At 48.5% G+C, this 27,092-nt stretch overlaps 1 protein-coding gene across 1 annotated transcript in view; it reads left to right on the top strand.

The window, feature by feature from the left end:
* INPP1 (inositol polyphosphate-1-phosphatase) overlaps positions 1 to 25,498 on the top strand; it is a 57,625-nt gene extending 32,127 nt beyond the window's left edge. Inside the window, exons 4-6 of the mRNA XM_063932741.1 lie at positions 2,863 to 3,063; positions 7,125 to 7,299; positions 24,600 to 25,498. Of these exons, the coding sequence (XP_063788811.1) occupies positions 2,863 to 3,063; positions 7,125 to 7,299; positions 24,600 to 25,167 (944 nt within the window). The 3' untranslated portion in view covers positions 25,168 to 25,498. The remainder of the gene's footprint in view (positions 1 to 2,862; positions 3,064 to 7,124; positions 7,300 to 24,599) is intronic.
* Positions 25,499 to 27,092: the final 1,594 nt, after the last annotated feature.

Here is a 27,092-nt window from a genome sequence, read left to right as displayed (position 1 = left end):
GTGATAGGGGGGATGTGTTACTGCAGTGGTGATAGGGGGGATGTGTTACTGCAGTGGTGATAGGGCGGGATGTGTTAATGCAGTGGTGATAGGGGGAGTGTATTACTGCAGTGGTGATAGGGGGATGTGTTACTGCAGTGGTGATAGGGGGGATGTGTTACTGCAGTGGTGATAGGGGGGATGTGTTACTGCAGTGGTGATAGGGGGGATGTGTTACTGCAGTGGTGATAGGGGGGATGTATTACTGCAGTAGTGATAGGGGGGAGTGTATTACTGCAGTGGTGATAGGGGGGATGTATTACTGCAGTGGTGATAGGGGGGATGTATTACTGCAGTGGTGATAGGGGGGATGTATTACTGCAGTGGTGATAGGGGGGATGTGTTATTGCAGTGGTGATAGGGGGGATGTGTTACTGCAGTGGTGATAGGGGGGATGTGTTACTGCCGTGGTGATGGGAGGATGTGTTACTGCAGTGGTGATAGGGGGGATGTATTACTGCAGTGGTGATAGGGGGATGTATTACTGCAGTGGTGATAGGGGGGATGTGTTACTGCAGTGGTGATAGGGGGGATGTGTTACTGGCGTGGTGATAGGGGGGGATGTGTTAATGCAGTGGTGATAGGGGGAGTGTATTACTGCAGTGGTGATAGGGGGGATGTGTTACTGCAGTGGTGATAGGGGGGATGTGTTACTGCAGAGGTGATAGGGGGAGTGTATTACTGCAGTGGTGATAGGGGGGATGTGTTACTGCAGTGGTGATAGGGGGGATGTGTTAATGCAGTGGTGATAGGGGGAGTGTATTACTGCAGTGGTGATAGGGGGGATGTGTTACTGCAGTGGTGATAGGGGGGATGTGTTACTGCAGTGGTGATAGGGGGGATGTGTTACTGCAGTGGTGATAGGGGGAGTGTAATACTGCAGTGGTGATAGGGGGGGGATGTGTTAATGCAGTGGTGATAGGGGGAGTGTATTACTGCAGTGGTGATAGGGGGGATGTGTTACTGCAGTGGTGATAGGGGGAGTGTAATACTGCAGTGGTGATAGGGGGGGGATGTGTTAATGCAGTGGTGATAGGGGGATGTGTTACTGCAGTGGTGATAGGGGGGATGTGTTACTGCAGTGGTGATAGGGGGGATGTGTTACTGCAGTGGTGATAGGGGGGATGTGTTACTGCAGTGGTGATAGGGGGAGTGTAATACTGCAGTGGTGATAGGGGGGGGATGTGTTAATGCAGTGGTGATAGGGGGAGTGTATTACTGCAGTGGTGATAGGGGGGATGTGTTACTGCAGTGGTGATAGGGGGGATGTGTTACTGCAGTGGTGATAGGGGGAGTGTAATACTGCAGTGGTGATAGGGGGGATGTGTTAATGCAGTGGTGATAGGGGGAGTGTATTACTGCAGTGGTGATAGGGGGGATGTGTTACTGCAGTGGTGATAGGGGGGATGTGTTACTGCAGTGGTGATAGGGGGGATGTATTACTGCAGTGGTGATAGGGGGGATGTGTTACTGCAGTGGTGATAGGGGGGATGTATTACTGCAGTGGTGATAGGGGGAGTGTATTACTGCAGTGGTGATAGGGGGGATGTGTTACTGCAGTGGTGATAGGGGGGACGTGTTACTGCAGTGGTTATAGGGGGGATGTATTACTGCAGTGGTGATAGGGGGGATGTGTTACTGCAGTGGTGATAGGGGGGATGTGTTACTGCAGTGGTGATAGGGGGGATGTATTACTGCAGTGGTGATAGGGGGGATGTGTTACTGCAGTGGTGATAGGGGGGATGTATTACTGCAGTGGTGATAGGGGGAGTGTATTACTGCAGTGGTGATAGGGGGGATGTGTTACTGCCGTGGTGATAGGGGGGATGTATTACTGCAGTGGTGATAGGGGGGATGTGTTACTGCAGTGGTGATAGGGGGGATGTATTACTGCAGTGGTGATAGGGGGAGTGTATTACTGCAGTGGTGATAGGGGGGATGTGTTACTGCAGTGGTGATAGGGGGGATGTATTACTGCAGTGGTGATAGGGGGAGTGTATTACTGCAGTGGTGATAGGGGGGATGTGTTACTGCAGTGGTGATAGGGGGGACGTGTTACTGCAGTGGTTATAGGGGGGATGTGTTACTGCCGTGGTGATGGGGGGATGTGTTACTGCAGTGGTGATAGGGGGGGATGTGTTAATGCAGTGGTGATAGGGGGAGTGTATTACTGCAGTGGTGATAGGGGGGATGTGTTACTGCAGTGGTGATAGGGGGGATGTGTTACTGCAGTGGTGATAGGGGGGATGTGTTACTGCAGTGGTGATAGGGGGGATGTATTACTGCAGTGGTGATAGGGGGGGGATGTGTTACTGCAGTGGTGATAGGGGGGATGTATTACTGCAGTGGTGATACGGGGGATGTATTACTGCAGTTGTGAGAAACATGGTTAAGCATGTTAAGTGACAGGACAGAGATAAGTATTGCTGCCTCCCAGCTCTGAGGTTTTTGATCCTATTCCCACCAAGACCCTGCCGTTGTGTGGAGTTTGTATGTTCTTCTCGTCTTGGTGGGGATTTCCGCTGAAGGCTCAGCATTGCTCTGGCAAATCCAAAAACACACTGACTGGGCTGCAGTGGACTCATTATAGAGTTACTCTACATTCATCAGATGTAAATAAATGGTAGAAATACCTTTAGCTCCACTTTGGGAATCACATTTATGACTGGATCAGCATAGGGTCAGTATAGTAAGATGGCGCTTACCCATAATCCATCATTTCTCCCTACACTGAGTAATGTGCGGCGGGGCCCCTTGTATCGCTGACATACAGAGAACACGTAGTATGTGTGTGGTGACAATAATTCTGCTCTTTATGTGCAGGGGAGACCATTATAGTGAGAGTCTGCCCCACCGAGGAGGAAACAAAGAGTCTACTGCAGAAGGTTCTGGACAACAATGAGGCGGCAGCCGGGGCACTGGCACATGTAGTTCACCAGGAGGTGGTTGTAACAGACAAGTCTATAGATGGCGTTACTGTGAGCATTCCGCAAAGCAACATCGCTGTCTGGGTGGATCCCATCGGTAAGTTATTGCCACCAGGCAATATTAAAATGACCGTATGTCGCTGTGATTCCTGTATGTCGCTTCATGGACCTGCACCGCATGAAGCCATAGCTGTGCCCCTTTTGTGTATCTCACCCATAGTCCTTTGCTCCGCTCGTCAGGTGACTGGTATGTGCGGAGGAAGCTTTGGGGACTAGGAAGAATTGTGAAAAGACCGGCTGGGACTCTCAGCTCGTAGTCCTCTCCTGCAGATTCCTAGTCACCCATCAGAAGACTCTCTAGGTAATGTGGGTGGCAACAAGATAATGCCCCAAGTGTATCACTGTTTGTGACCATTGTGCATGGAGGGCCAGAAATGTATTGGGGCAGTGACGGGGAGGAGGCTACTCAGACACCCAGAGATGGGCGTGCTATGAGAGTCTTGCGGGCCGCATACCTGGTAGCGAACTCTGGCACTTAATCGCGGACACTGGAGGCCGCACTCTGACGGAGAATCTGCACCCAGCGTGGGGCTGCTGCACGTTTCAAGGGTGCGACCAACGGTAGCGACTGGACGTAACCAAGCGGCATTCTTGCATATTTAGACGCACGGTTGTACATGAGGGGAGCAGCTTTTACCAGCATCAGCAAAAAATCCCAGACGCGACAACGGCAAAAGCCGGTAAAACTCTGGCAGCAGCCTGCAACTCGGTAGCAGGCCCTCAGACTTTTCATGAAGTGCATTGCGTCCACTGATGTATTTCGTCACCAGACCACCTGTCGCTATGTGCGACGTAATAACCGGATCTACCGCGTCTTCATACACACAGTGCAGAACGGACTGAGCGTAAATCCGGTAGATGAACAAAATGAAACACACACATACAAGACAGGGCAGCAAATGTACTAAGCCTTGGAGAGAGGTAAAGTACCAGCCAATCAGCTCCTAACTGTCTTTTTTTCAAACACTGCCTGTAATATGGCAGCTAGGAGCTGATTGGCTGGGACTTTGGGGGTAATTCAGAGCTGATCGTATATGTGCTAAATTTAGCACATCTACGTTCAGTTTCTCAGACATACGGGGGGACGCCCAGCACAGGTCTAGTCCGCCCCGCATGTCAGGCCCTGTCCCCTCCCCGCAAGGGTGCAAAAGCTTTGCACGCCGGCAATGCTTTTGCACCCGCTGAGTAGCTCCCTGCCAGCGCAGCTCCTGCGCACCCTAGCTGTGCTGGCAGGTGGCTACCCGCCGCGTCCCAGGTCGCAGCGGCTACATGTGACGTCCAGACACGCCTGCGTTGTCCGGTCCGCGCCCCACTTGTCCTTGGAGCACGAGGGGGTTAAATTAAGGTGCTTACAGAAAGGGTTACTTTTCTGGATGGATTGGAAACTTCTGGCAACAAAATGTTACACCGTCTTGGTTGGGATGTGGTCAGCATTCCGGCACTGGGGATGCCGGCGGTCATGTGTCGGACGTTGGAACGCCGACATCCTGAAGGCAAGTATCAGCCTCACTCTGAGGTTTAGCACTTTGGGGGGGGGGGGGGCGGGGGGTAGGGTTAGGCACTAGAGGGGGGGAGCGTAGTCGCCACTCCCCAGAGTCTTAGCCCTAGCCGCTACCCCCTGGGTCTTGGCCCTAGCCGACACCCCAACTGTCTTAGCCCTAGCTCCCCCCCCCCCCTCCCGTGTGGGTTAGGGAAGGGGGCAGGGGAGGGGTAAAATAATTACCCCGTCACATGACGGCGTTCTAATTGTTGAATGCCGGTGTCTGTCATGTGACCGCCGGCATCCTGACCATCGGGATCCTGTATCATGTGAAAAATTAATACATCTGGGCCCAGATTTATCAAGCCTTGGAGAGTGATAAATTGCACGATGATAAAGTGCCAGTCAATCAGCTCATAACTGTCACGTTACAGGCTGTGTTTGGAAAATGACAGTTAGGAGCTGATTGTCTGGGTCTTTCTCACCGTGCAATTTATAACTCTCCAAGGCTTGGTAAATCTGTGATTGTAATAAAAAAAAAACACAAAATGCATCAATGGTGATAGCGCCACCTGCTGTTAGTAAAGGAGAACGCTGATAATGTAAAGGCGTGTCGGTGCAATAGAGATGGAAAGAGACGTATGCTTAAGGCTGTGTGGTGAGAGTAATGTTTCCTCCGCAGACAGTGGCTCTGTATGGAAGTTGTGCCAACTCTTATCTGCACTAGGGGGGTCATTCAGATCTGATCACTGGGCTGCTAACTTTGCTGTCCTGCGATCAGATAGTCGCGACCTCCAGGGGGAGTGTAAATTCGCTGAGCAAGTGTGCGATCCCATGTGTACGACGAGCTGCTAAAATCCACTTTGTGCGGTGTGTGCGCAGCCCAGGATTTACTCCTACAGTGCGATGAGAACAGGCTGATCGGGGCCGGAGCTGACGTCACACACCTGCCCTGAATACGCTTGGGCACACCGGCGTTTTTCCAAACGCTCCCAGTAAACGGTCAGTTACCACCCACAAACAGCCTCTTCCTGTAACAGATATATATGAATAGACTTTACTAAATGCCAGTGGTGACCGGGTCAGACAAAGGGGATCCTGGTGGGGTCGTTCTGAGAGTGGAGGGTGAGGATGACCTAGGGTAGGGTATATGTAATAGCCTGTGAGACTGTGTCAGTATTTTTAGAAAAGGCAGAACCAGGCTACTGTGGTTTGTGCAGAGTCGCCGACGGCTGCATGTCACAGCGCTACAGGTGTTGGCGCTGGATGGGAGTCTGATGTAAGGGGGAATAGCTGAAGAGGTGATTACGGATGCTTCTGGTTTCTTGCAATGTCCAAGGCGCCCCAATTGAACAAATGGATTATTATGAGTATGTGGTTAGTATTTGTCATTTCTTCTCTCTGCATTATTAGTAAATAGGAGGGGTAGCCCGGGTTCCAGTATGTTACTACTATGAATAACGCAGCTACTATATGGGAGGCCAGCTCTGTAGAGTGTCTGGGTGCATTTTTGGTGGGCTTCTTCATAGCATTAGTTTCATATGGCAAGATCCAATGGAGGCCCTATCTGTGTGGAGTTTGTATGCTCTCACTGTTTGCATGGGTATCCTCTGGGTGCTCCCATACCTCCACACCTCAAAAAAACAACAAAAAAACATACTGGTAGGTTAATTGACTTCTGGCTAACTCTCTGTGGTAAGCAGTATAGACTCCAGTGGGGCAGGTGATAGAGCCGGATGATCAATTATTTTAGCTTTTACCTGACAATGGGGCAGATGTATTACCCTGGAGAAGGCATAAGGAAGTGATAAACCAGTGATATGTGCAAGGTGATAAACGCACCAGCCAGTCGGCTCCTGTTATTTTGCATATTGGAGCTGATTGGCTGGTGCGTTTATCACCTTGCATTTATCACTGGTTTATCACTTTGTTATGCCTTCTCCAGGTTAATACATCTGCCCCATTAATCTAGTGCATTCTATAAAGTTATAATTAGAATCTGATTGGTACCAAGTTACGGGGGCACGGGCTAGCCGCACGACCCCATCTCTTAGCATGCCAGCCGGGCAAAGCATTGGGAGGCGGTGCAGTGCGGCCTGGCTTTTGGACGACCGGACCAGCCCATCAGTCCTTCTGGCTTTTGCTTTGCATATGTACGGGCATTCTCAGATCCAGTTTATGGGGAAGGATTACCAAACCTGAGAGAGAGATAAAGTAGCAGACAATCAGCTCCTAACTGCCATGTTACCGCCTGTGTTTGAATAATGACAGGAGCTGATTGGTATTTTATCTCTCTCCACTTTATCACTCGCCAAGGTTTTGTGCATCTCCCCCCTGTCTACTGTATGCAAACTGACGCAAATCCAACTCTGCGCCAGTCTCATTATCTACAGAGAATCCAATATTTACTTTAGAAACAAAATGTCTCTGAAACGCGTCAGGAACCATTTTTCCCGTATAATGATGATGTCATTCTGGTAATATAATAAAATATGGTTTTGCTATTTTCCTTTTTATTACTACAGTTTTGTACAGAGACATGAAGATAAATCTATTGTGATTGTTTTGTGTACAGACATTGATCACGTTCTATTGTGTCTGTCTGTCTCTAATTCCAGACTCCACCTACCAGTATATAAAGGGCTCAGCTGATATTCAGCCACACAAAGGAATTTATCCCAAGGGCCTTCAGTGCGTGACTGTATTGGTCGGCGTTTACCTCCTGGACACAGGACTCCCAGTAATGGGGGTGATTAATCAGCCGTTTGCAGTGAGGGATCCTATAACACTGAGGTAACAGATGAGTAACGACGTTTTCTAATAAACCAATCTGTATGTAATATTCATTCATGTAAGTGTCACTTGCTGTAACTTTACTAGTAGAGGCCAGTTTGGGGGCAGGGCCAGTGTTTAGGGAGGGGCAAACAGGGGCATTGGCTCCTCCCCATTTGCACTGGGCTTCAGAGGCTCTACAGTTTAATTTTTTCTTAGCAAAATCTGTATACAGGCTTACCATACCATCCCTTTACACTGGTAAGCCTACATGTGTGTGTGTGTGTGTATATGTATGTATGTGTGTGTGTGTGTGTGTGTATGTATATATATATATATATATATATATATATATATATATTATGAGAGAGAGATTTCACTCTCACTCTCTCTCTATATGTATGTACAGTGTGTGTGTGTGTGTGTGTGTGTGTATATATATATATATATATATATATATATATATATCAGTGGCGTGCGGTGAGGTCAGTGGCTGGTGAGGCACTACAGCCATAATGTCCGACGGATCCTGCCGATGACCCCTACTGCCGCCAAGCCAATGCCCGCTACTGCCTCTGAGCTGATACCCGCTGCCACCGCCAATGGCTTACAAACTTGCCCATCATCAACTGACCCAGCCCTCCGCTACTAATTTGCATCTCAGTCCGATGCCGCCAATGCCCGCTGCCTGCCTGCTCATCATACTTGTGATATATTGTAAATTTTTATAGAAAATAAAAATAAAAGTTAGTGTTTGGGAAGGGAGTGGGAGGAGGACATGAATGCAATTTTGTTGTCCAAGGCTTCCATGAACTTAATGGAGAAGGGTCTGAATGGGTTAAAAAATGTAAAAAAAAAAATGCGTGAGGTCCCCCTCCAAAGTATAACCAGCCTCGGGCTCTTTGAGCCGGTCCTGGTTGTTTAAATACTGGGAAAAAATTGGACAGGGGTTCCCCGTATTTAGACAACCAGCACCGGGCTCTTAGTCCGGTCCTGGTTCCAAAAATACGGGGGACAAAAGATGTAGGGGTCCCCCGTATTTTTAAAACCAGCACCGGGCTCCACTAGCCAGGGACATAATGCCACAGCCGGGGGACACATTTATGTAGGTCCCTGTGGCCGTGGCATTACCCCCCCAACTAGTCACCCCTGGCCGGGGTTCCCTGGAGGAGTGGGGATCCCTTAAATCAAGGAGTCCCCCCCCCCCTCCAGGCACCCAAGGGCCAGGGGTGAAGCCCGAGGCTGTCCCCAGCACCCCTGGGCGGTGGGTGCCGGGCTGATAGCCATAAGTGTGTAAAAAAAGAATATTGTTTTTTGTTGTGGAACTACAAGGCCCAGCAAGCCTCCCCCGCTTGCTGGTACTTGGAGAACCTCAAGTACCAGCATGTGGGGAAATAACGGGCCCGCTGGTACCTGTAGTTCTACAACAACAAAAATACCCAAATAAAAACACAACACACACACCGTGACAGTAAAAATTTATTAAAACACACTTACACACTCACACATACTTACCTACATCCAACGCTGAGATTCACGTCCACTTGTCCAGTAGAATCCAATAGGCCGGTACCTGTAAAAATGAACATTAAACTTACAAACTAAGTAATCCACAGGAGGAGAGAGAGAGAGAAATTAATGAATATTATGCACTCGCTGACGCGGGAAGACGTTAGCACAGACAGGGGAGAGTGCTGCTGCTAGCTGGGAGGATGGAGCAAGGGCCCCCTGTAGTTGTGACCCCTCTAGCTGTGCCACCAGTAGCAGTGCCTGAGTAGTTGTGCCCGCTGTCGCTGTGTCCCAAGTAGTTGTGACCCCTGTAGCTTTGCCCCCAGTAGCTGTGCCCCTTGTGGCTGTGCCCCCAGTAGTTGTGACCCCTGTAATTGTGCCCCCAGTCGCTGTGCCCCGAGTAGCAGTGCCCCGCGTAGCAGTGCTCCCAGTCGCTGTGCCCCGTCGCTGTTCCCCCTGTAGCTGTGCCCCTTGTAGCAGTGCCCCTGTAGTTGTGCCCCCAGTCGCTGTGCCCCCTGTAGTTGTGCCCCTTGCGGCTGTGCCCCCAGTAGTTGTGATCTTTGTAATTGTGCCCCCAGTCGCTGTGCCCCGAGTAGCAGTGCCCCCAGTCGCTGTGCCCTGAGTAGTTGTGACCCCTGTAGCTTTGCCCCCTGTAGCTGTGCCCCTTGTGGCTGTGCCCCCAGTAGTTGTGACCCCAGTCACTGTGCCCCTTGTAGCTCTGCCCCCAGTCACTGTGCCCCTTGTAGTTATCCCCCAGTCGCTGTGCCCCCTGTAGTTGTGCCCCAAGTCACTGTGCCCCTTGTAGCAGTACCCCTTGTGGCGGTGCCCCCTGTGGCTGTGCCCCAAAACCCAAACACATAATAAAAAAAAACACACACACACATACTTACCGCTCCTGCAGCGCTGCCTCCGTCTCCGTCCGCCGGCTCCTCTCCCACTGTAGCGCCGCTCAGACACCAGGGGTCAATTATGACCTCTAGTGTCAGTCAGCGGCGCTGGCTGCAGCGGGCGCCCACATAGCCCATGGCGCCTGCTGCAGCCAGGAAGGGGGATCGCTAGTGATTGGACAGCGGATCCAGCACTGGATCCGCTGGTCCAATCACATCTGGGGGACTGACAGGGGCGTGCATTCATCGGGGCTGAATGCACGCCCCTGTCATTGCGGCACCAGTAAAGGTGCCGCTTCCCCATGCATTTTCAATGGGCTTTCACAGCCCATTGCTGCGCCCCGCCCCCTGCCCGCCCCCCGTTGCCAGGACTGTAATGGTAGCAGCGGGAGGCACCTCTCCCGCTGCCTCAACCCAAGGCTGCAGCACAGTGACAGGGGGGAATGGTTAAAATAATAGAAGAAGATATTTATAACAGACGCTGTGTCATAAATATCTTCTTTTTATTATTTTAATCATTATGACAGGGGAGGCACTGCCTCCCCTGACTGCACGTCCCTGATATATATATACATGTACATACATACAAACACTCCACAAGGCCGGCATTCCCTATAAGAATACACTGTGCTGGATGCCCCCACTCACTCACACATATATGTATCTATCTCTCTCTCTTTTTTATATATATATATATATATATATATATATATATATATATATATATAGCAGTCTTGAACGGCAGCACTCAGAACAAATAAGACATGACACTGCAAGTTGTTGCCAACGTTTCAAAGCAGTTCGCTTTTTCGTCAGGGCATGATGAAAAAGCGAACTGCTTTGAAACGTTGGCAACAACTTGCAGTGTCATGTCTTATTTGTTCTGAGTGCCGCCGTTCAAGACTGCTACATGTGGGGAGCTGCCATACTCTCCTAATAACGGAAGGCAACAGACGGAGTAATCCTATTGTGCTGAGAGTGCCGGGCCATACGCAATATATATATATATATATATATATATATATATATATATATTACTGTACATACATACCAGCCAATCAGCTTCTGTCTTTTTCAAACACCGCATGTTACATAACAGTTAGCAGCTGATTGGTGGCACTTTATCTCTCTCCAAGACTTAATACTTAGACCCAATAGTCTTGTGGGCTGAACATTGATCTTCGCTTGTATTCAGTGAGTGTGTCAGATGATGTATAATTTGTGGGCACATCTGCAGGGCTGGTGTATAATCATGCATTCATTGTGTATATAGTACTAGCCATCTGGTGGGCTTCCGTACAATTATTTGGGCTGGTATATAATCATGTAGGCTTTATATAACCCTGCAGGCTTTCTGATAGTCATTCCGGGCTAATATGTATAATTCTGCAGACAAGGTAAATAATAAGGCGAACACTAAATGGAGTCATCTGCATACTGTATGTTGTGTCTGGTGTCACTGAAACACAGAGAGTGTAGGAAAAGAGGGTTATTCGGCCCCGGTGTTTTTCTGTGGACCTTTTCCTTCTCTGATCCTGAAGGGCTTTACAGCATAATAACCAAAAATATTAATTGCTGCTGTCAACGCAAAGTGTGACTGCTTCATTCCAAACCAGAACTGCTGCCTAATGTGCACAGGATCTTACTCATAAGTATATCACATAATAGAAGAAACACTGGCACCAAAAAAAAAAATCATCAGTGTTATAAAATGTTTATTTCTCTATCGTCCTAGTGGATGCTGGGGTTCCTGAAAGGACCATGGGGAATAGCGGCTCCGCAGGAGACAGGGCACAAAAAGTAAAGCTTTTCCGATCAGGTGGTGTGCACTGGCTCCTCCCCCTATGACCCTCCTCCAGACTCCAGTTAGATTTTTGTGCCCGGCCGAGAAGGGTGCAATCTAGGTGGCTCTCCTAAAGAGCTGCTTAGAGAAAGTTTAGCTAGGTTTTTTATGTTACAGTGATTCCTGCTGGCAACAGGATCACTGCAGCGAGGGACTGAGGGGAGAAGGAGTCAACTCACCTGCGTGCAGGATGGATTGGCTTCTTGGCTACTGGACATCAAGCTCCAGAGGGACGATCACAGGTACAGCCTGGATGGTCACCGGAGCCGCGCCGCCGGCCCCCTTGCAGATGCTGAAGACAGAAGAGGTCCAGAATCGGCGGCTGAAGACTCCTGCAGTCTTCTAAAGGTAGCGCACAGCACTGCAGCTGTGCGCCATTTTCCTCTCAGCACACTTCACACGGCAGTCACTGAGGGTGCAGGGCGCTGGGAGGGGGGCGCCCTGGGAGGCAAAATGAGTACCTATAAAGGCTAAAAATACCTCACATATAGCCCTAGAGGCTATATGGAGATATTTAACCCCTGCCTGATTTCTCAAAATAGCGGGAGACGAGCCCGCCGGAAAAGGGGCGGGGCCTATCTCCTCAGCACACGGCGCCATTTCCTCTCACAGCTCCGCTGGTCAGGACGGCTCCCAGGTCTCTCCCCTGCACTGCACTACAGAAACAGGGTAAAACAGAGAGGGGGGGCAAATTTATGGCGATATTTTTATATAACAAAGCAGCTATAGGGGAGCACTTATTATAAGGCTATCCCTGATATATATATAGCGCTTTTGGTGTGTGCTGGCAAACTCTCCCTCTGTCTCCCCAAAGGGCTAGTGGGTCCTGTCTTCATTAGGAGCATTCCCTGTGTGTCTGCTGTGTGTCGGTACGTGTGTGTCGACATGTATGAGGACGATATTGGTGTGGAGGCGGAGCAATTGCCAAATATGGGGATGTCACCTCCTAGGGGGTCGACACCAGAATGGATGCCTTTATTTATGGAACTACGGGATAGTGTCAACACGCTAAAGCAGTCGTTTGACGACATGAGACGGCCGGACAATCAATTAGTGCCTGTCCAGGCGACTCAAACACCGTCAGGGGCTGTGAAACGCCCTTTGCCTCAGTCGGTCGACACAGACCCAGACACAGGCGATGACTCCAGTGGTGACGGTGACGAATCAACCGTATTTTCCAGTAGGGCCACACGTTATATGATTTTGGCAATGAAGGAGGCGTTACATTTAGCTGATACTACAGGTACCACTAAACAGGGTATTATGTGGGGTATGAAAAAACTACCTATAGTTTTTCCTGAATCAGAAGAACTAAATGACGTGTGTAATGAAGCGTGGGTTGCCCCTGATAAAAAGCTGATAATTTCAAAGAAATTATTGGCATTATACCCTTTCCCGCCAGAGGTTAGGGAGCGCTGGGAAACACCTCCTAGGGTGGACAAGGCGCTAACACGCTTATCTAAACAAGTGGCGTTACCCTCTCCTGAGACGGCCGCACTTAAAGATCCATCAGATAGGAGGATGGAAAATATCCAAAAAAGTATATACACACATGCAGGTGTTATACTACGACCAGCTGTAGCAACTGCCTGGATGGGCAGTGCGGGGGTAGTTTGGTCAGAATCCCTGATTGAAAATATTGATACCCTGGACAGGGACAATATTTTACTGTCGTTAGAACAAATAAAGGATGCATTTCTTTATATGCGTGATGCACAGAGGGATATATGCACACTGGCATCACGGGTAAGTGCTATGTCCATTTCGGCCAGAAGAGCTTTATGGACGCGACAGTGGACAGGCGATGCGGATTCAAAACGGCATATGGAAGTTTTGCCGTATAAGGGGGAGGAGTTATTTGGAGTCGGTCTATCAGATTTGGTGGCCACGGCTACAGCCGGGAAATCCACCTTTCTACCTCAAGTCACTCCCCAACAGAAAAAGGCACCGACTTTTCAACCGCAGCCCTTTCGTTCCTTTAAAAATAAGAGAGCAAAGGGCTATTCATATTTGCCACGAGGCAAAGGTCGAGGGAAGAGACAGCAACACGCAGCTCCTTCCCAGGATCAGAAGCCCTCCCCGGCTTCTACAAAAGCCTCAGCATGACGCTGGGGCTTCTCAAGCGGACTCGGGGACGGTGGGCGGTCGTCTCAAAAATTACAGCGCGCAGTGGGCTCACTCGCAAGTAGATCCCTGGATCCTGCAGATAATATCTCAGGGATACAGGTTGGAATTAGAGACAGATCCACCTCGCCGTTTCCTGAGGTCTGCTTTACCAACGTCCCCCTCCGAAAGGGAGACGGTGTTGGAAGCCATTCACAAGCTGTACTCTCAGCAGGTGATAGTCAAGGTACCTCTTCTGCAACAAGGGAAGGGGTATTATTCCACTCTTTTTGTGGTACCGAAGCCGGATGGCTCGGTAAGGCCTATTCTAAATCTGAAGTCCTTGAACCTGTACATAAAGAAGTTCAAGTTCAAAATGGAGTCACTCAGAGCAGTGATAGCGAACCTGGAAGAGGGGGACTTTATGGTATCCTTGGACATCAAGGATGCGTATCTCCACGTTCCAATTTACCCCTCACACCAGGGGTACCTCAGGTTCGTTGTACAAAACTGTCACTATCAGTTTCAGACGCTGCCGTTCGGATTGTCCACGGCACCTCGGATCTTTACAAAGGTAATGGCCGAGATGATGATTCTTCTTCGAAGAAAAGGCGTATTAATTATCCCATACTTGGACGATCTCCTAATAAGGGCGAGGTCCAGAGAACAGCTAGAGATGGGATTAGCACTGTCTCAAGAAGTGCTAAAACAGCACGGGTGGATTCTGAATATTCCAAAATCCCAGTTAATGCCGACAACTCGTCTGCTGTTCCTAGGGATGATTCTGGACACGGTTCAGAAAAAGGTTTTTCTCCCGGAGGAAAAAGCCAAGGAGTTATCCGAGCTTGTCAGGAACCTCCTAAAACCAGGAAAGGTGTCTGTACATCAATGCACAAGAGTCCTGGGAAAAATGGTGGCTTCTTACGAAGCGATTCCATTCGGCAGATTCCACGCAAGAATTTTCCAAAGGGATCTGTTGGACAAATGGTCAGGGTCGCATCTTCAGATGCACCTACGGATAACCCTGTCTCCAAGGACAAGGGTGTCTCTTCTGTGGTGGTTGCAGAGTGCTCATCTATTGGAGGGCCGCAGATTCGGCATACAGGATTGGATCCTGGTGACCACGGACGCCAGCCTGAGAGGCTGGGGAGCAGTCACACAAGGAAGAAACTTCCAGGGAGTATGGACGAGCCTGGAAACGTCTCTTCACATAAACATTCTGGAACTAAGAGCAATATACAATGCTCTAAACCAGGCAGAACCTCTGCTTCAGGGAAAACCGGTATTGATCCAGTCGGACAACATCACGGCAGTCGCCCATGTGAACAGACAGGGCGGCACAAGAAGCAGGAGGGCAATGGCAGAAGCTGCAAGGATTCTTCGCTGGGCAGAGAATCATGTGATAGCACTGTCAGCAGTGTTCATCCCGGGAGTGGACAACTGGGAAGCAGACTTCCTCAGCAGACACGATCTTCACCCGGGAGAGTGGGGACTTCATCCAGAAGTCTTCCACATGCTGGTAACCCGTTGGGAAAGACCAATGGTGGACATGATGGCGTCTCGCCTCAACAAAAAACTGGACAGGTATTGCGCCAGGTCAAGAGATCCGCAGGCAATAGCTGTGGACGCGCTGGTAACGCCTTGGGTGTACCAGTCGGTGTATGTGTTTCCTCCTCTGCCTCTCATACCAAAAGTATTGAGAATTATACGGCAAAGAGGCGTAAGAACGATACTAGTGGTTCCGGATTGGCCAAGGAGGACTTGGTACCCGGAACTTCAAGAGATGATCACGGAAGATCCGTGGCCTCTACCTCTAAGGAGGGACTTGCTTCAGCAGGGTCCCTGTCTGTTTCAAGACTTACCGCGGCTGCGTTTGACGGCATGGCGGTTGAACGCCGGATCCTAAAGGAAAGAGGCATGCCGGAAGAAGTCATTCCTACTTTGATTAAAGCAAGGAAGGAAGTAACCGTGCAACATTATCACCGAATTTGGCGAAAATATGTTGCGTGGTGCGAAGATCGGAGTGCTCCGACGGAGGAATTTCAACTGGGTCGATTCCTACATTTCCTGCAATCAGGATTGTCAATGGGTCTCAAATTGGGATCTATTAAGGTTCAAATTTCGGCCCTGTCGATTTTCTTTCAAAAAGAATTGGCTTCAGTCCCTGAAGTCCAGACTTTTGTTAAGGGAGTGCTGCATATACAGCCTCCTGTGGTGCCTCCAGTGGCACCGTGGGATCTAAATGTGGTTTTGGACTTCCTAAAATCTCATTGGTTCGAGCCACTAAAAAAGGTGGATTTGAAATATCTCACATGGAAAGTGACCATGCTTCTAGCCCTGGCTTCTGCCAGGAGAGTGTCAGAATTGGCAGCTTTATCTTACAAAAGCCCATATCTGATTTTCCATTCGGACAGGGCAGAACTGCGGACTCGTCCGCATTTTCTCCCTAAGGTGGTGTCAGCATTTCATCTGAACCAGCCTATTGTAGTGCCTGCGGCTACAAGTGACTTGGAGGACTCCAAGTTACTGGACGTTGTCAGAGCATTAAAAATATATATTGCAAGGACAGCTGGAGTCAGAAAATCTGACTCGTTGTTTATATTGTATGCACCCAACAAGATGGGTGCTCCTGCGTCTAAGCAGACGATTGCTCGTTGGATCTGTAGCACAATCCAACTTGCACATTCTGTGGCAGGCTTGCCACAGCCTAAATCTGTAAAGGCCCACTCCACAAGGAAGGTGGGCTCATCTTGGGCGGCTGCCCGAGGGGTCTCGGCATTACAACTTTGCCGAGCAGCTACGTGGTCAGGGGAGAACACGTTTGTAAAATTTTACAAATTTGATACTCTGGCTAAGGAGGACCTGGAGTTCTCTCATTCGGTGCTGCAGAGTCATCCGCACTCTCCCGCCCGTTTGGGAGCTTTGGTATAATCCCCATGGTCCTTTCAGGAACCCCAGCATCCACTAGGACGATAGAGAAAATAAGATTTTACTTACCGATAAATCTATTTCTCGGAGTCCGTAGTGGATGCTGGGCGCCCATCCCAAGTGCGGATTATCTGCATAAGTTGTACATAGTTATTGTTAACTAATTCGGGTTATTGTTGAAGGAAGCCATCTTTCAGAGGCTCCGCTGTTATCATACTGTTAACTGGGTTTAGATCACAAGTTGTACGGTGTGATTGGTGTGGCTGGTATGAGTCTTACCCGGGATTCAAAATCCTCCCTTATTGTGTACGCTCGTCCGGGCACAGTACCTAACTGGAGTCTGGAGGAGGGTCATAGGGGGAGGAGCCAGTGCACACCACCTGATCGGAAAAGCTTTACTTTTTGTGCCCTGTCTCCTGCGGAGCCGCTATTCCCCATGGTCCTTTCAGGAACCCCAGCATCCACTACGGACTCCGAGAAATAGATTTATCGGTAAGTAAAATCTTATTTTCTCTGACGTCCTAGTGGATGCTGGGAACTCCGTAAGGACCATGGGGAATAGCGGCTCCGCAGGAGACTGGGCACATCTAAAGAAAGCTTTAGGACTATCTGGTGTGCACTGGCTCCTCCCCCTATGACCCTCCTCCAAGCCTCAGTTAGATTTTTGTGCCCGACCGAGCAGGGTGCAATCTAGGAGGCTCTCCTGAGCTTCTTAGAAAAAGTTAGTTTTAGGTTTTTTATTTTCAGTGAGACCTGCTGGCAACAGGCTCACTGCATCGAGGGACTAAGGGGAGAAGAAGCTTGGGCTTCTTAGGCTACTGGACACCATTAGCTCCAGAGGGACCGAACACAGGCCCAGCCTCGGAGTCCGGTCCCAGAGCCGCGCCGCCGGCCCCCTTACAGAGCCAGAAGCAAGAAGAGGTCCGGAAAATCGGCGGCAGAAGACATCAGTCTTCACCAAGGTAGCGCACAGCACTGCAGCTGTGCGCCATTGCTCCTCATGCACACCACACACTCCGGTCACTGAGGGTGCAGGGCGCTGGGGGGGGGGGGGCGCCCTGAGCAGCAATATAAACACCTTGGCTGGCAAAAATACATCACATATAACCCCCAGGGCTATATGGATGTATATTAACCCCTGCCAGATTCCATAAAAATGCGGGAGAAAAGTCCGCGAAAAAGGGGCGGAGCTATCTCCTTCAGCACACTGGCGCCATTTTTCCCTCACAGCTCCGTTGGAGGGAAGCTCCCTGGCTCTCCCCTGCAGTTAATACACTACAGAAAGGGTTAAAAAGAGAGGGGGGGGCACAATTTAGGCGCAGTATACAACATATATGCAGCTATAAGGGAAAACACATTTTTTTATAGGTGCTATCCCTGTGATATATAGCGCCCTGGTGTGTGCTGGCATACTCTCCCTCTGTCTCCCCAAAGGGCTTTGTGGGGTCCTGTCCTCTATCAGAGCATTCCCTGTGTGTGTGCTGTGTGTCGGTACGGCTGTGTCGACAGGTATGTGGAGGATAATGAGGTGGAGGCGGAGCGAATGCCTGTAAATATGTTGTCACCCCCTGCGGGGTCGACACCGGTGTGGTTGAACTTATGGAAGGATTACGTGAAAGTGTCAACTCCTTACATAAAAGGTCGACGACACGGAACAGCCGGCTACTCAGCTTGTGCCTGTTCCAGCGTCGCAAATGTCATGGGGGGCTCTAAAATCGCCCGCTACCTCAGATAACAGACACAGATGTCGACACGGATACTGACTCCAGTGTCGACATCGATGAGACTGGTGTACCCTCCAAATAGGTCCACCCGTTACAGGATTGAGACAATGAAAAATGTATTACACATTTATGATTATACCCCAGGTACCACATAAAAGGGTATTGTGTTTGGTGAGAAAAAACTATTAGTAGTTTTTCCTGCATCTGAGAAATTAAATGAGGTGTGTGAGGAAGAGTGGTCTTCCCCCGGTAAGAAATTGATAATTTCTACAACGGTTATTGGCAGCGTACCCTTTCCCGCCAGAGGATAGGTCACGCGGGGAAACACCCCATAGGGTAGATACAGCGCTTACACGCTTATCAGAAAAGGTGGCACTACCGTCTTCGGGTACGGCCGCCCTGAAGGAACCTGCTGATAGAAAGCAGGAGGTTACCCTATAAGATATGGTCACACACTAGGGCATTATATTGCGACCAGCCGTTGCTTCGGCATGGATGTGCAGTGCTCCCGCTGCGTGGTCAGATTCCCTGTCGGAAAATAACTATGGATAGGGACAATATTTTGATGAAAATAGAGCATATAAAAGACGTGGTCTTATACATGCGTGATGCACAGAGGGATATTTGCCGGCTGGCATCAAAAATAAGCGCTAGGTCCATTGCCGCCAGACGGGGGTTATGGACTTGGCAATGGTCAGGCGATGCCGACTCGAATCGGCACATGGAAGTTGCCCTATAAGGGGGTAAAACTGTTTGGGGATAGTTTTTCAGACCTCGTTTCCACAGCTACTGCTGGGAAATTAATTTTTTTGCCACAGGCTACCCCACAACAAAAGAAAGCACCGTATCATCAAGTACAGCCCTTTCGGCCCCAGAAAAACAAGTGGGCTAGAGGCTCATCCTTTCTGCCGAGAGGCAAAGGTAGAGGAAAAAAGCTGCAACACACAGCTAGTTCCCAAGAGCAGAAGTCCTCCCTGCGTCCGGTAGGTCCACAGCATGGTGCTGGGGCTGCTCAGGCGGACCCGGGTACGGTGGGGGCCCGTCTCAGATATTTCAGCGGACAGTGGGCTCTCTCACATGGATCCCTGGGTCCTTCAAGTAGTATCTCAGGGGTACAGGCTGGAGTTCGAGACGTTCTTCCCCCCGCCGTTTCCTAAAATCTGCCTTACCGGCACCTCCCTCTGCCAGGGAGACGGTGTTGGTGGATATTCAACACTATAATCACAACAAGTGATTGTCAAGGTGCCCCTCCTTCAGCAAGGAAGGGGTTACTATTCCACAGTGGTTGTGGTACCGCAACGGTTCGGTGAGACCCATCTTGAAATTAAAATACTTGAACTTTTATATCAGAAGATTCAAGTTCAAGATGGAATCGCTCAGGGCGCTTATTACGAGCCTGGACGAGGGGGATTACAGGGTCTCCCTGGACATCAAGGATGCGTACCTGCATGTCCCCATTCCCCCCCCCCTCACCAGGAGTACCTCAGATATGTGGTACAGGACTGTCACTATCCGTTCCAGACGCGGCCGTTGGAGTTGTCCACGGCACCGAAGGTCTTTACCTAGGTAATGGCCGAAGTGATGATACTCCTTCGCAAGAAGGAAGTTTTTATTATCCCGTACTTGGACGATCTCCTGATAAAGGCGAGGTCCAAAGAACAGTTGGTAGTGGGGGTAGCACTCTCTCGGGAAGTGCTACAACAGCACGACTGGATTCTTAATATTCCAAAGTCACAGCTGGTCCCGACGACACGTCTTCTGTTCCTGGGAATGTTTCTGAACGCAGACCAGAAAAGAGTGTTTCTTCCAGTGGAAAAAGCAGAGGAGTTGTCATCTCTAGTCAGAGACATCCTAAAACCAGGACAGGTGTCGGTACATCAATGCACACGAGTCCTGGGAAAAATGGTAGCTTCGTACGAAGCATAATTCCATTCGGAAGACTCCACGCAAGGACGTTCCAGTGGGACCTGTGGGACTAATGGTCCGGGTCCCATGTACAGATACAACAGCGGATAACCCTGTTAGCAAGAAACAGGGTGTCGCTGCTGTGGTGGCTGCAGAGGGCTCATCTACTAGAGGGCCGCAGATTCGGAATACAGGACTGGGTCCTGGTGACCACGGATGCCAGCTTTCGGGGATGGGGTGCAGTCACACAGGGAAGAAATTTCCAAGGAGATTTCGCTTCACATAAATATTCTGCAGCTAAGGGCCATTTACAATGCCCTAAGACAAGCAAGGCCCCTGCTTCAGAACCAGCCGGTACTGATCCAATCAGACGACATCACGGCGGTCGCCCATGTAAACAGACAGGGCGGCACAAGAAGCAGGATGGCGATGGCAGAAGCCACAAGGATTCTCCGATGGGCGACCTACACCCAGGAGAATGGGGACTTCATCCAGAAGTTTTCCAAATGCGGGTAAACCGTTGGGAATGACCACAGGTGGACATGATGGCGTCCCGCCTCAACAAGAAGTTGAAAAGATATTGCGCCAGGTCAAGGGACCCTCAGGCGATCGCTGGGGACGCTCTAGTGACACCGTGGGTGTACCAGTCGGTTTATGTGTCTCCTCCTCTACCTCTCATACCCAAGGTACTGAGAATAATAAGAAGGCGAGGAGTGAAAACCATACTCGGGGTTCCGGATTGGCCATGAAGAGCTTGGTACCCGGAACTTCAAGAGATGCTGGCAGAGGACCCTTGGCCTCTGCCGCTCAGACAAGACCTGCTGCAGCAGGGACCCTGTCTGTTCCAAGACTTACCGCGGCTGCGTTTGACGGCATGGCGGTAGAACACCGGATCCTAAAGGAAAAGGGTATTCCGAAGGAAGTCATCCCTACCCTGATCATAGCCAGGAAGGATGTCACCGCAAGACATTATCGCCGCATTTGGCGAAAATTTGTTGCTTGGTGGGAGGCCATGAAGGCCCCGACGGAGGAATTTCAACTATGTCGATTCCTGCACTTCCTGCAAGCAGGGGTGACGTTTGGGCCTCAAATTGGGGTCCATCAAGGTCCAGATTTCGGCTCTGTCGATTTTCTTCCAGAAAGAACTGGCTTCACTGCCTGAAGTTCAGACTTTGGTTAAAGGAGTACTACATATTCAGCCTCCTTTTGTGCCTCCTGTGGCACTTTTTGGATCTCAACGTGGTGTTGGATTTCCTAATGTCGCATTGGTTGAGCCACTTAAAACCATGGAGCTAAAGTATCTCGCGTGGAAAGTGGTCATGCTGTTGGCCTTGGCCTTGGCCAGGCGTGTGTCAGAATTGGCGGCTTTGTCATGTAAAAGGCCTTATCTGATTTTCTGTATGGATAGGGCAGAGTTGAGGACTCGTCCTCAGTTTCTCCCGAAGGTGGTCTCAGGTTTTCACTTGAACCAACCTATTGTGGTGCCTGCGGCTACTGGGGACTTGGAGGATTCCAAGTTGCTGGACGTAGTCAGGGCCCTGAAAATTTTATTTTTCCAGGACGGCTGGAGTCAGGAAAACTGACTCGCTGTTTATCCTGATGGCACCCAACAAGCTGGGTGCTCCTGCTTCTAGGCAGTCTATTGCGCGCTGGTTTTGTAGCACTATTCAGCTGGCGCATTCTGCGGTAGGATTACTGCAGCCTAAATCAATAAAAGCCCATTCCACAAGGACGGTGGGCTCATCTTGGGCGGCTGCCCGAGGGGTCTCGGCTTTACAACTTTGCCGAGCAGCTACTTGGTCAGGGGCAAACACGTTTGCAAAATTCTACGAATTTGATACCCTGGCTGAGGAGGACCTGGAGTTCTCTCATTCGGTGCTGCAGAGTCATCCGCACTCTCCCGCCCGTTTGGGAGCTTTGGTATAATCCCCATGGTCCTTACGGAGTTCCCAGCATCCACTAGGACGTCAGAGAAAATAAGAATTTACTTACCGATAATTCTATTTCTCGTAGTCCGTAGTGGATGCTGGGCGCCCATCCCAAGTGCGGATTGTCTGCAATACTTGTATATAGTTATTGTTAACTAATCGGGTTCTTGTTGTGAGCCATCTATTCAGAGGCTCCTCTGTTATCATGCTGTTAACTGGGTTTCATATCACAAGTTGTACGGTGTGATTGGTGTGGCTGGTATGAGTCTTACCCGGGATTCAAAATCCTTCCTTATTGTGTACGCTCGTCCGGGCACAGTATCCTAACTGAGGCTTGGAGGAGGGTCATAGGGGGAGGAGCCAGTGCACACCAGATAGTCCTAAAGCTTTCTTTAGATGTGCCCAGTCTCCTGCGGAGCCGCTATTCCCCATGGTCCTTACGGAGTTCCCAGCATCCACTACGGACTACGAGAAATAGAATTATCGGTAAGTAAATTCTTATTTTTTATATAGTCCAATTAGACTTAGGGGGTATCCAGTTAGGGGTGAAAAAGGGACGTTTTCTGCAGTTTTATCCAATATTTCACCTATATTTTTGTACAGGCTATACGATTAGATCATCCGTAAAAATAATATATTCTAACCACTGGTGAGCGCTGTGCTTTGTTTTGTTTATCATTTACCTTTATAGTAATACTTTTTTTTATCTCATCCACATCATTGTATTTAACCCAACAAACCATTCTCTTGATGAGCAATAAGTGTTTAATTAGATTCCTGTTTGTGTACCACCATCACTGTACATCTCTTTTAAGGTGTTTTTATTTTTTTATTTTATGGGGCTTTGACCAAACCAACGTTGATTTGGTGTAAACCCTGTTGCAAAGCTGCCGCATTCATCTGGCCAATCAGACGGTGGGAAATCATTATACATTTATAATGAGGGTAATCTTTATATAATGAATAAGGAGGCATATACTGTAACACTGGGAATTCTCTTATGGGGAAACACTGTTTAATATATTAGTGGGGACATTGTTTTATTTTACTGTCAATTGTTTGAAAAAAAATTATTTTTTTATGTCTGGGCGAAATGTATGATTTATGATGTTGGCACCAGTTATAAAATAATAAAATAATATATGTTGCCCCAGGCACACGAAAATATTTAAACAAAAAAAAACAATGAATATTGGGGGTCATTCCGAGTTGATCACACACTGCCGATTTTCGCTGCGATCAAGTCTCTACTGCGCATGCGTATTCACCGCAATGCGCACGCGCATCATACGGGTACAATGCGGATCTTTTCTGAGCTATGGATTTAACTAAGAATCCATACGCACAGCCGATCGCAAGAAGATTACCAGGAAGAGGGCGTTTATGGGTGTCAACTGACTGTTTTGTGGGAGTGGTAGGGAAAACGCAGGCGTGTCCGGCCGTTTGGAGGGCGGGTGTGTGATGTCAATTCCGGCACCAAAAAGACTGAAGTGATCACAAGGGCTAAGTTCAGACCTACTCTGAAACTGCACAAAATTTTTTTGCACAGCTCTGCTGCACAGGCGTTCGCACACTTGCAAAGCGAAAATACACTCCCCCGTGGGCGGTGACTATGCGTTTGCACGGCTGCTAAAAACAGCTAGCGAGCAATCAACTCGGAATGAGGGCCATTGGCCGTTATTCAGGTTTGTTAGCAAACCAAAAAATTAAGCAAATGGGCAAAAACATGTGCACTGCAGGTGGGGCAGATGTAACATGTGCAGAGAGAGTTAGATTTGGGTGGGGTGTGTTCAAGCTGAAATCTAAATTGCAGTATAGAAATAAAGCAGCCAGTATTTACCCTGCACAGTAATACAATATAACCCACCCAAATCTAACTCTCTCTGCACATGTTACATCTGCCACACCTGCAGTGCACATGGTTTTGCCCAATTGCTAACTTTTTTTGGTTTGCTAACAAACCTGAATAACCTCATTGTCCCTTTTTAATATGATTAATAAGTAATTGTGCTCCTAATGTATTGTTATAGTAATATTTTCCTCCATAAGAGAATTATCCGTGTTCTCTGCCTCCTTATGGTACATAATGATTGACCTCATTATAAGTGTATTGTCAGTCCTGACCTTCTGATTGGCCAGATAGCTTACACAGCACTGGTTTGTCTGCCACAACTACGTCCTATTTTTTCATTCAGGTTTGCGTTAGGTTCTAAACCCGACACTTAGTAAATCTGGGATGTCTATACTTATAATGGCAAAGGTCTGTTTTTTAGTTTCTATTCCTTTCTAAAGTATGGAATTTTTGCCAGGATTGTGTCTGTTTGGCATTTAGTAAATCTGCGGGATGCAACCTTGGGAGTAGAACGCCACAATCCCACAAAAACTCTCCACTTAGTACATATGACTAACAGTGTCTGTTATAAAGAAGCATGATAATGAGCACAACGCGTTTCGCTTAATTTATTTGTGTACATTTTTTTTTTTTTTTTTGTAGGTGGAAAGGTCAGTGGTACTGGGGCTTATCCTATATGGGCTCCAACATCTGTTCCCTGCAGCCATCTTCTAGCAATGGCCTAACGGACCACAGAGTGGAATGTGGCTCTCCAGCGCCTGCCGTACGTGGAACGCGCTCCTACGCCGCAGTAACCAGTTCTGCAGAAACAAAAAGTGTTCTCAGCGCTCTCTCTACGGTGTGCAGCGGAAACATGCACTTTGCTGCCGGCGCAGGATACAAATGTCTCTGTGTCATCCAAGGGCTTGTGGACTTCTATGTGTTCTCAGAAGACACCACCTTCAAGTGGGATACCTGTGCTCCTCATGCCATCCTGAAATCGCTGGGAGGCGGAATGCTAGAACTCTCAGAGTGCCTCCGATCGGTGCAGAAGAGCAATAAGCTAACCGCAAGGCCGCACGTCCTGTACAATTCCGATGTGCAAGGAGCAAGGGGAGCGGACAGATGGGCCAACAAAGGGGGACTTGTGGCCTACAGATCAGAAGAAGATCTAGAAGGTTTCATGGACCTCTTTGTCAAAAACATTTCCTTACAAAATGAACTGCATTAATAATATGCTAAGAGCCTATGCGGAATAGTTTTTTTTATTAAAGTTGACTCAAAAACATATATGTTACATATATTGCATGCGTGTATACAGTATATTGTAATATCTCTATAGACAACGAGGAGTATTACCAGCTGTTTGAGGAATATTTTAGCTCCCGGTAACCGGGGAGGACCTTAATGTTCTATTGATGAGGATAGATGTTATTGTGTAACCGATGGCGACACAACGACCCATGTTTAGTATATACGGCGCGGTTTCGTGTCACAAATCCAGACTATGCAGCATTACTTAAGCACTACAGATTTTAAACAAATAAAATATTTTATACATATATTTATTTGTAAAGTTTTATATGGCTGAGTCTGATCTGAAGGCGTATCTTTACAGAAGAGCTGGGGGTAATATGTTCTTGTATCCAGGCTCTAGGTGGACATAATTCGATTGTGAAAACAACACCCCCAAAAAATGCGAAAACGCTGTGTCGACCTATCAGGTCAACCTTTTCACGTGTCGACCTTTTGTCCGTGACGACCTTTCCTACTACCTTTTGTCATGGCGACCTAACTCGTGTCAACGTTTGACCCTGTCGACCTAATGCGCGTCGACCATTATTGGTCGACGTAATGCCTGTAGAACTTTTTCATGTAGATCTGATGATCCGTACCCAAATGTTCTTCTGTACAGTATGTATGGTGAAAATGCTGCATAAAATAAAGTCTATTGCTATTTCGTGTCTTATGTATTTAAATAGGATACAGTGCTATTATTACTGGCTTATTATACAGCATTGTAGATGTGTGAGCAGTCGTTTACTCCATCATAATTCTATATTTTTTATGACTTTACCTTCTAATGTCACTATTGAGTATTTTTAATTCTACTTGTTTATTAAAACATGACGTGGTAATTTGTGTTGTAGTGGCGAGAGATTACTTATGTTGTTGCCATTTTATATTATAATATAAATGCTTTTTACTATTTTTGGTTTGTTTCAACGATCATTGCGACGCACAGGGGCTGATTCAGGGTGTCGTGCAGGTCTGTTCTGTGGGCGGGTCTCGCGATGTTTAGTGACTGCGCGTGCATTGGTGGCAGTTCACGCAACTTCCAGCAACTCTGGCTGAATTCAAGCCATGCAAATTTCCACTTGAGGATTTGAGGGTGTAACGCGGCGTCAACATGGCGTTTGCACTTAGGGTAAGTGTGCCGTGGGCATGAAAAGACGGAATTACAGGCTTTACAGAGTGCACGGGCAGAAATGCTTCTGATTTAAGATGGATCTCAGTGCACCAGGATAGGGCTGTTGCAAAATCCACACTCCTAGTAATGGCGTCTACCTTCACTGGCGGATGGATGGGGACGGTGGCACAAATGCGCCCATTTCTGGGTACAGGAGGACACTCACATTTATTGGCGAGTGCGGAATGCGGCTGAATTGCGTGCAATCTTAATTGAACCCTTTATTGTCCAATTTCTTGTTATAAGCAACAATTTCAGTCAGCATTATTTCCTATGGGGAATATTTTCCTAAATATCACTGGTTTCTAATTACCTGTCGTTCCTACTTTCCGATGAACCTTCTCTTACACCTGCATGTTCCTGTAATGCAGAATTAGAAAATATCATCCAATGTAAGTCTAAAGGAACTTCCCAGTGAAATGTAATTATTTATACCCCAGTCCTGAGAATCTCCGCTGCAGAACTGTCCCTCTCCCTCCCTGTAGGGGTTTCCTCTTGTATTTTACTACTGGATATCTTCAGCTCAGGACTTTGCAGATTGCTGATTATAAAGAATAGTAGGACACTTACTCGCCATACAGTATTAGTGTGGGCCCAGCTGGAAGACAGGGATGACTTCTGATCTCACAGAAAAGAGGTGACGCGCAAGCCTTGTACATTCACATAGCAATGACGCATCAATACTG

The sequence above is a fragment of the Pseudophryne corroboree genome, chromosome 7 (assembly GCF_028390025.1).
Source record: "Pseudophryne corroboree isolate aPseCor3 chromosome 7, aPseCor3.hap2, whole genome shotgun sequence".
Classification (NCBI taxonomy): Eukaryota; Metazoa; Chordata; class Amphibia; order Anura; family Myobatrachidae; genus Pseudophryne; species Pseudophryne corroboree.
Note: the sequence above shows the minus strand (reverse complement) of the source record. Positions and strands in the feature narration are given on the sequence as shown.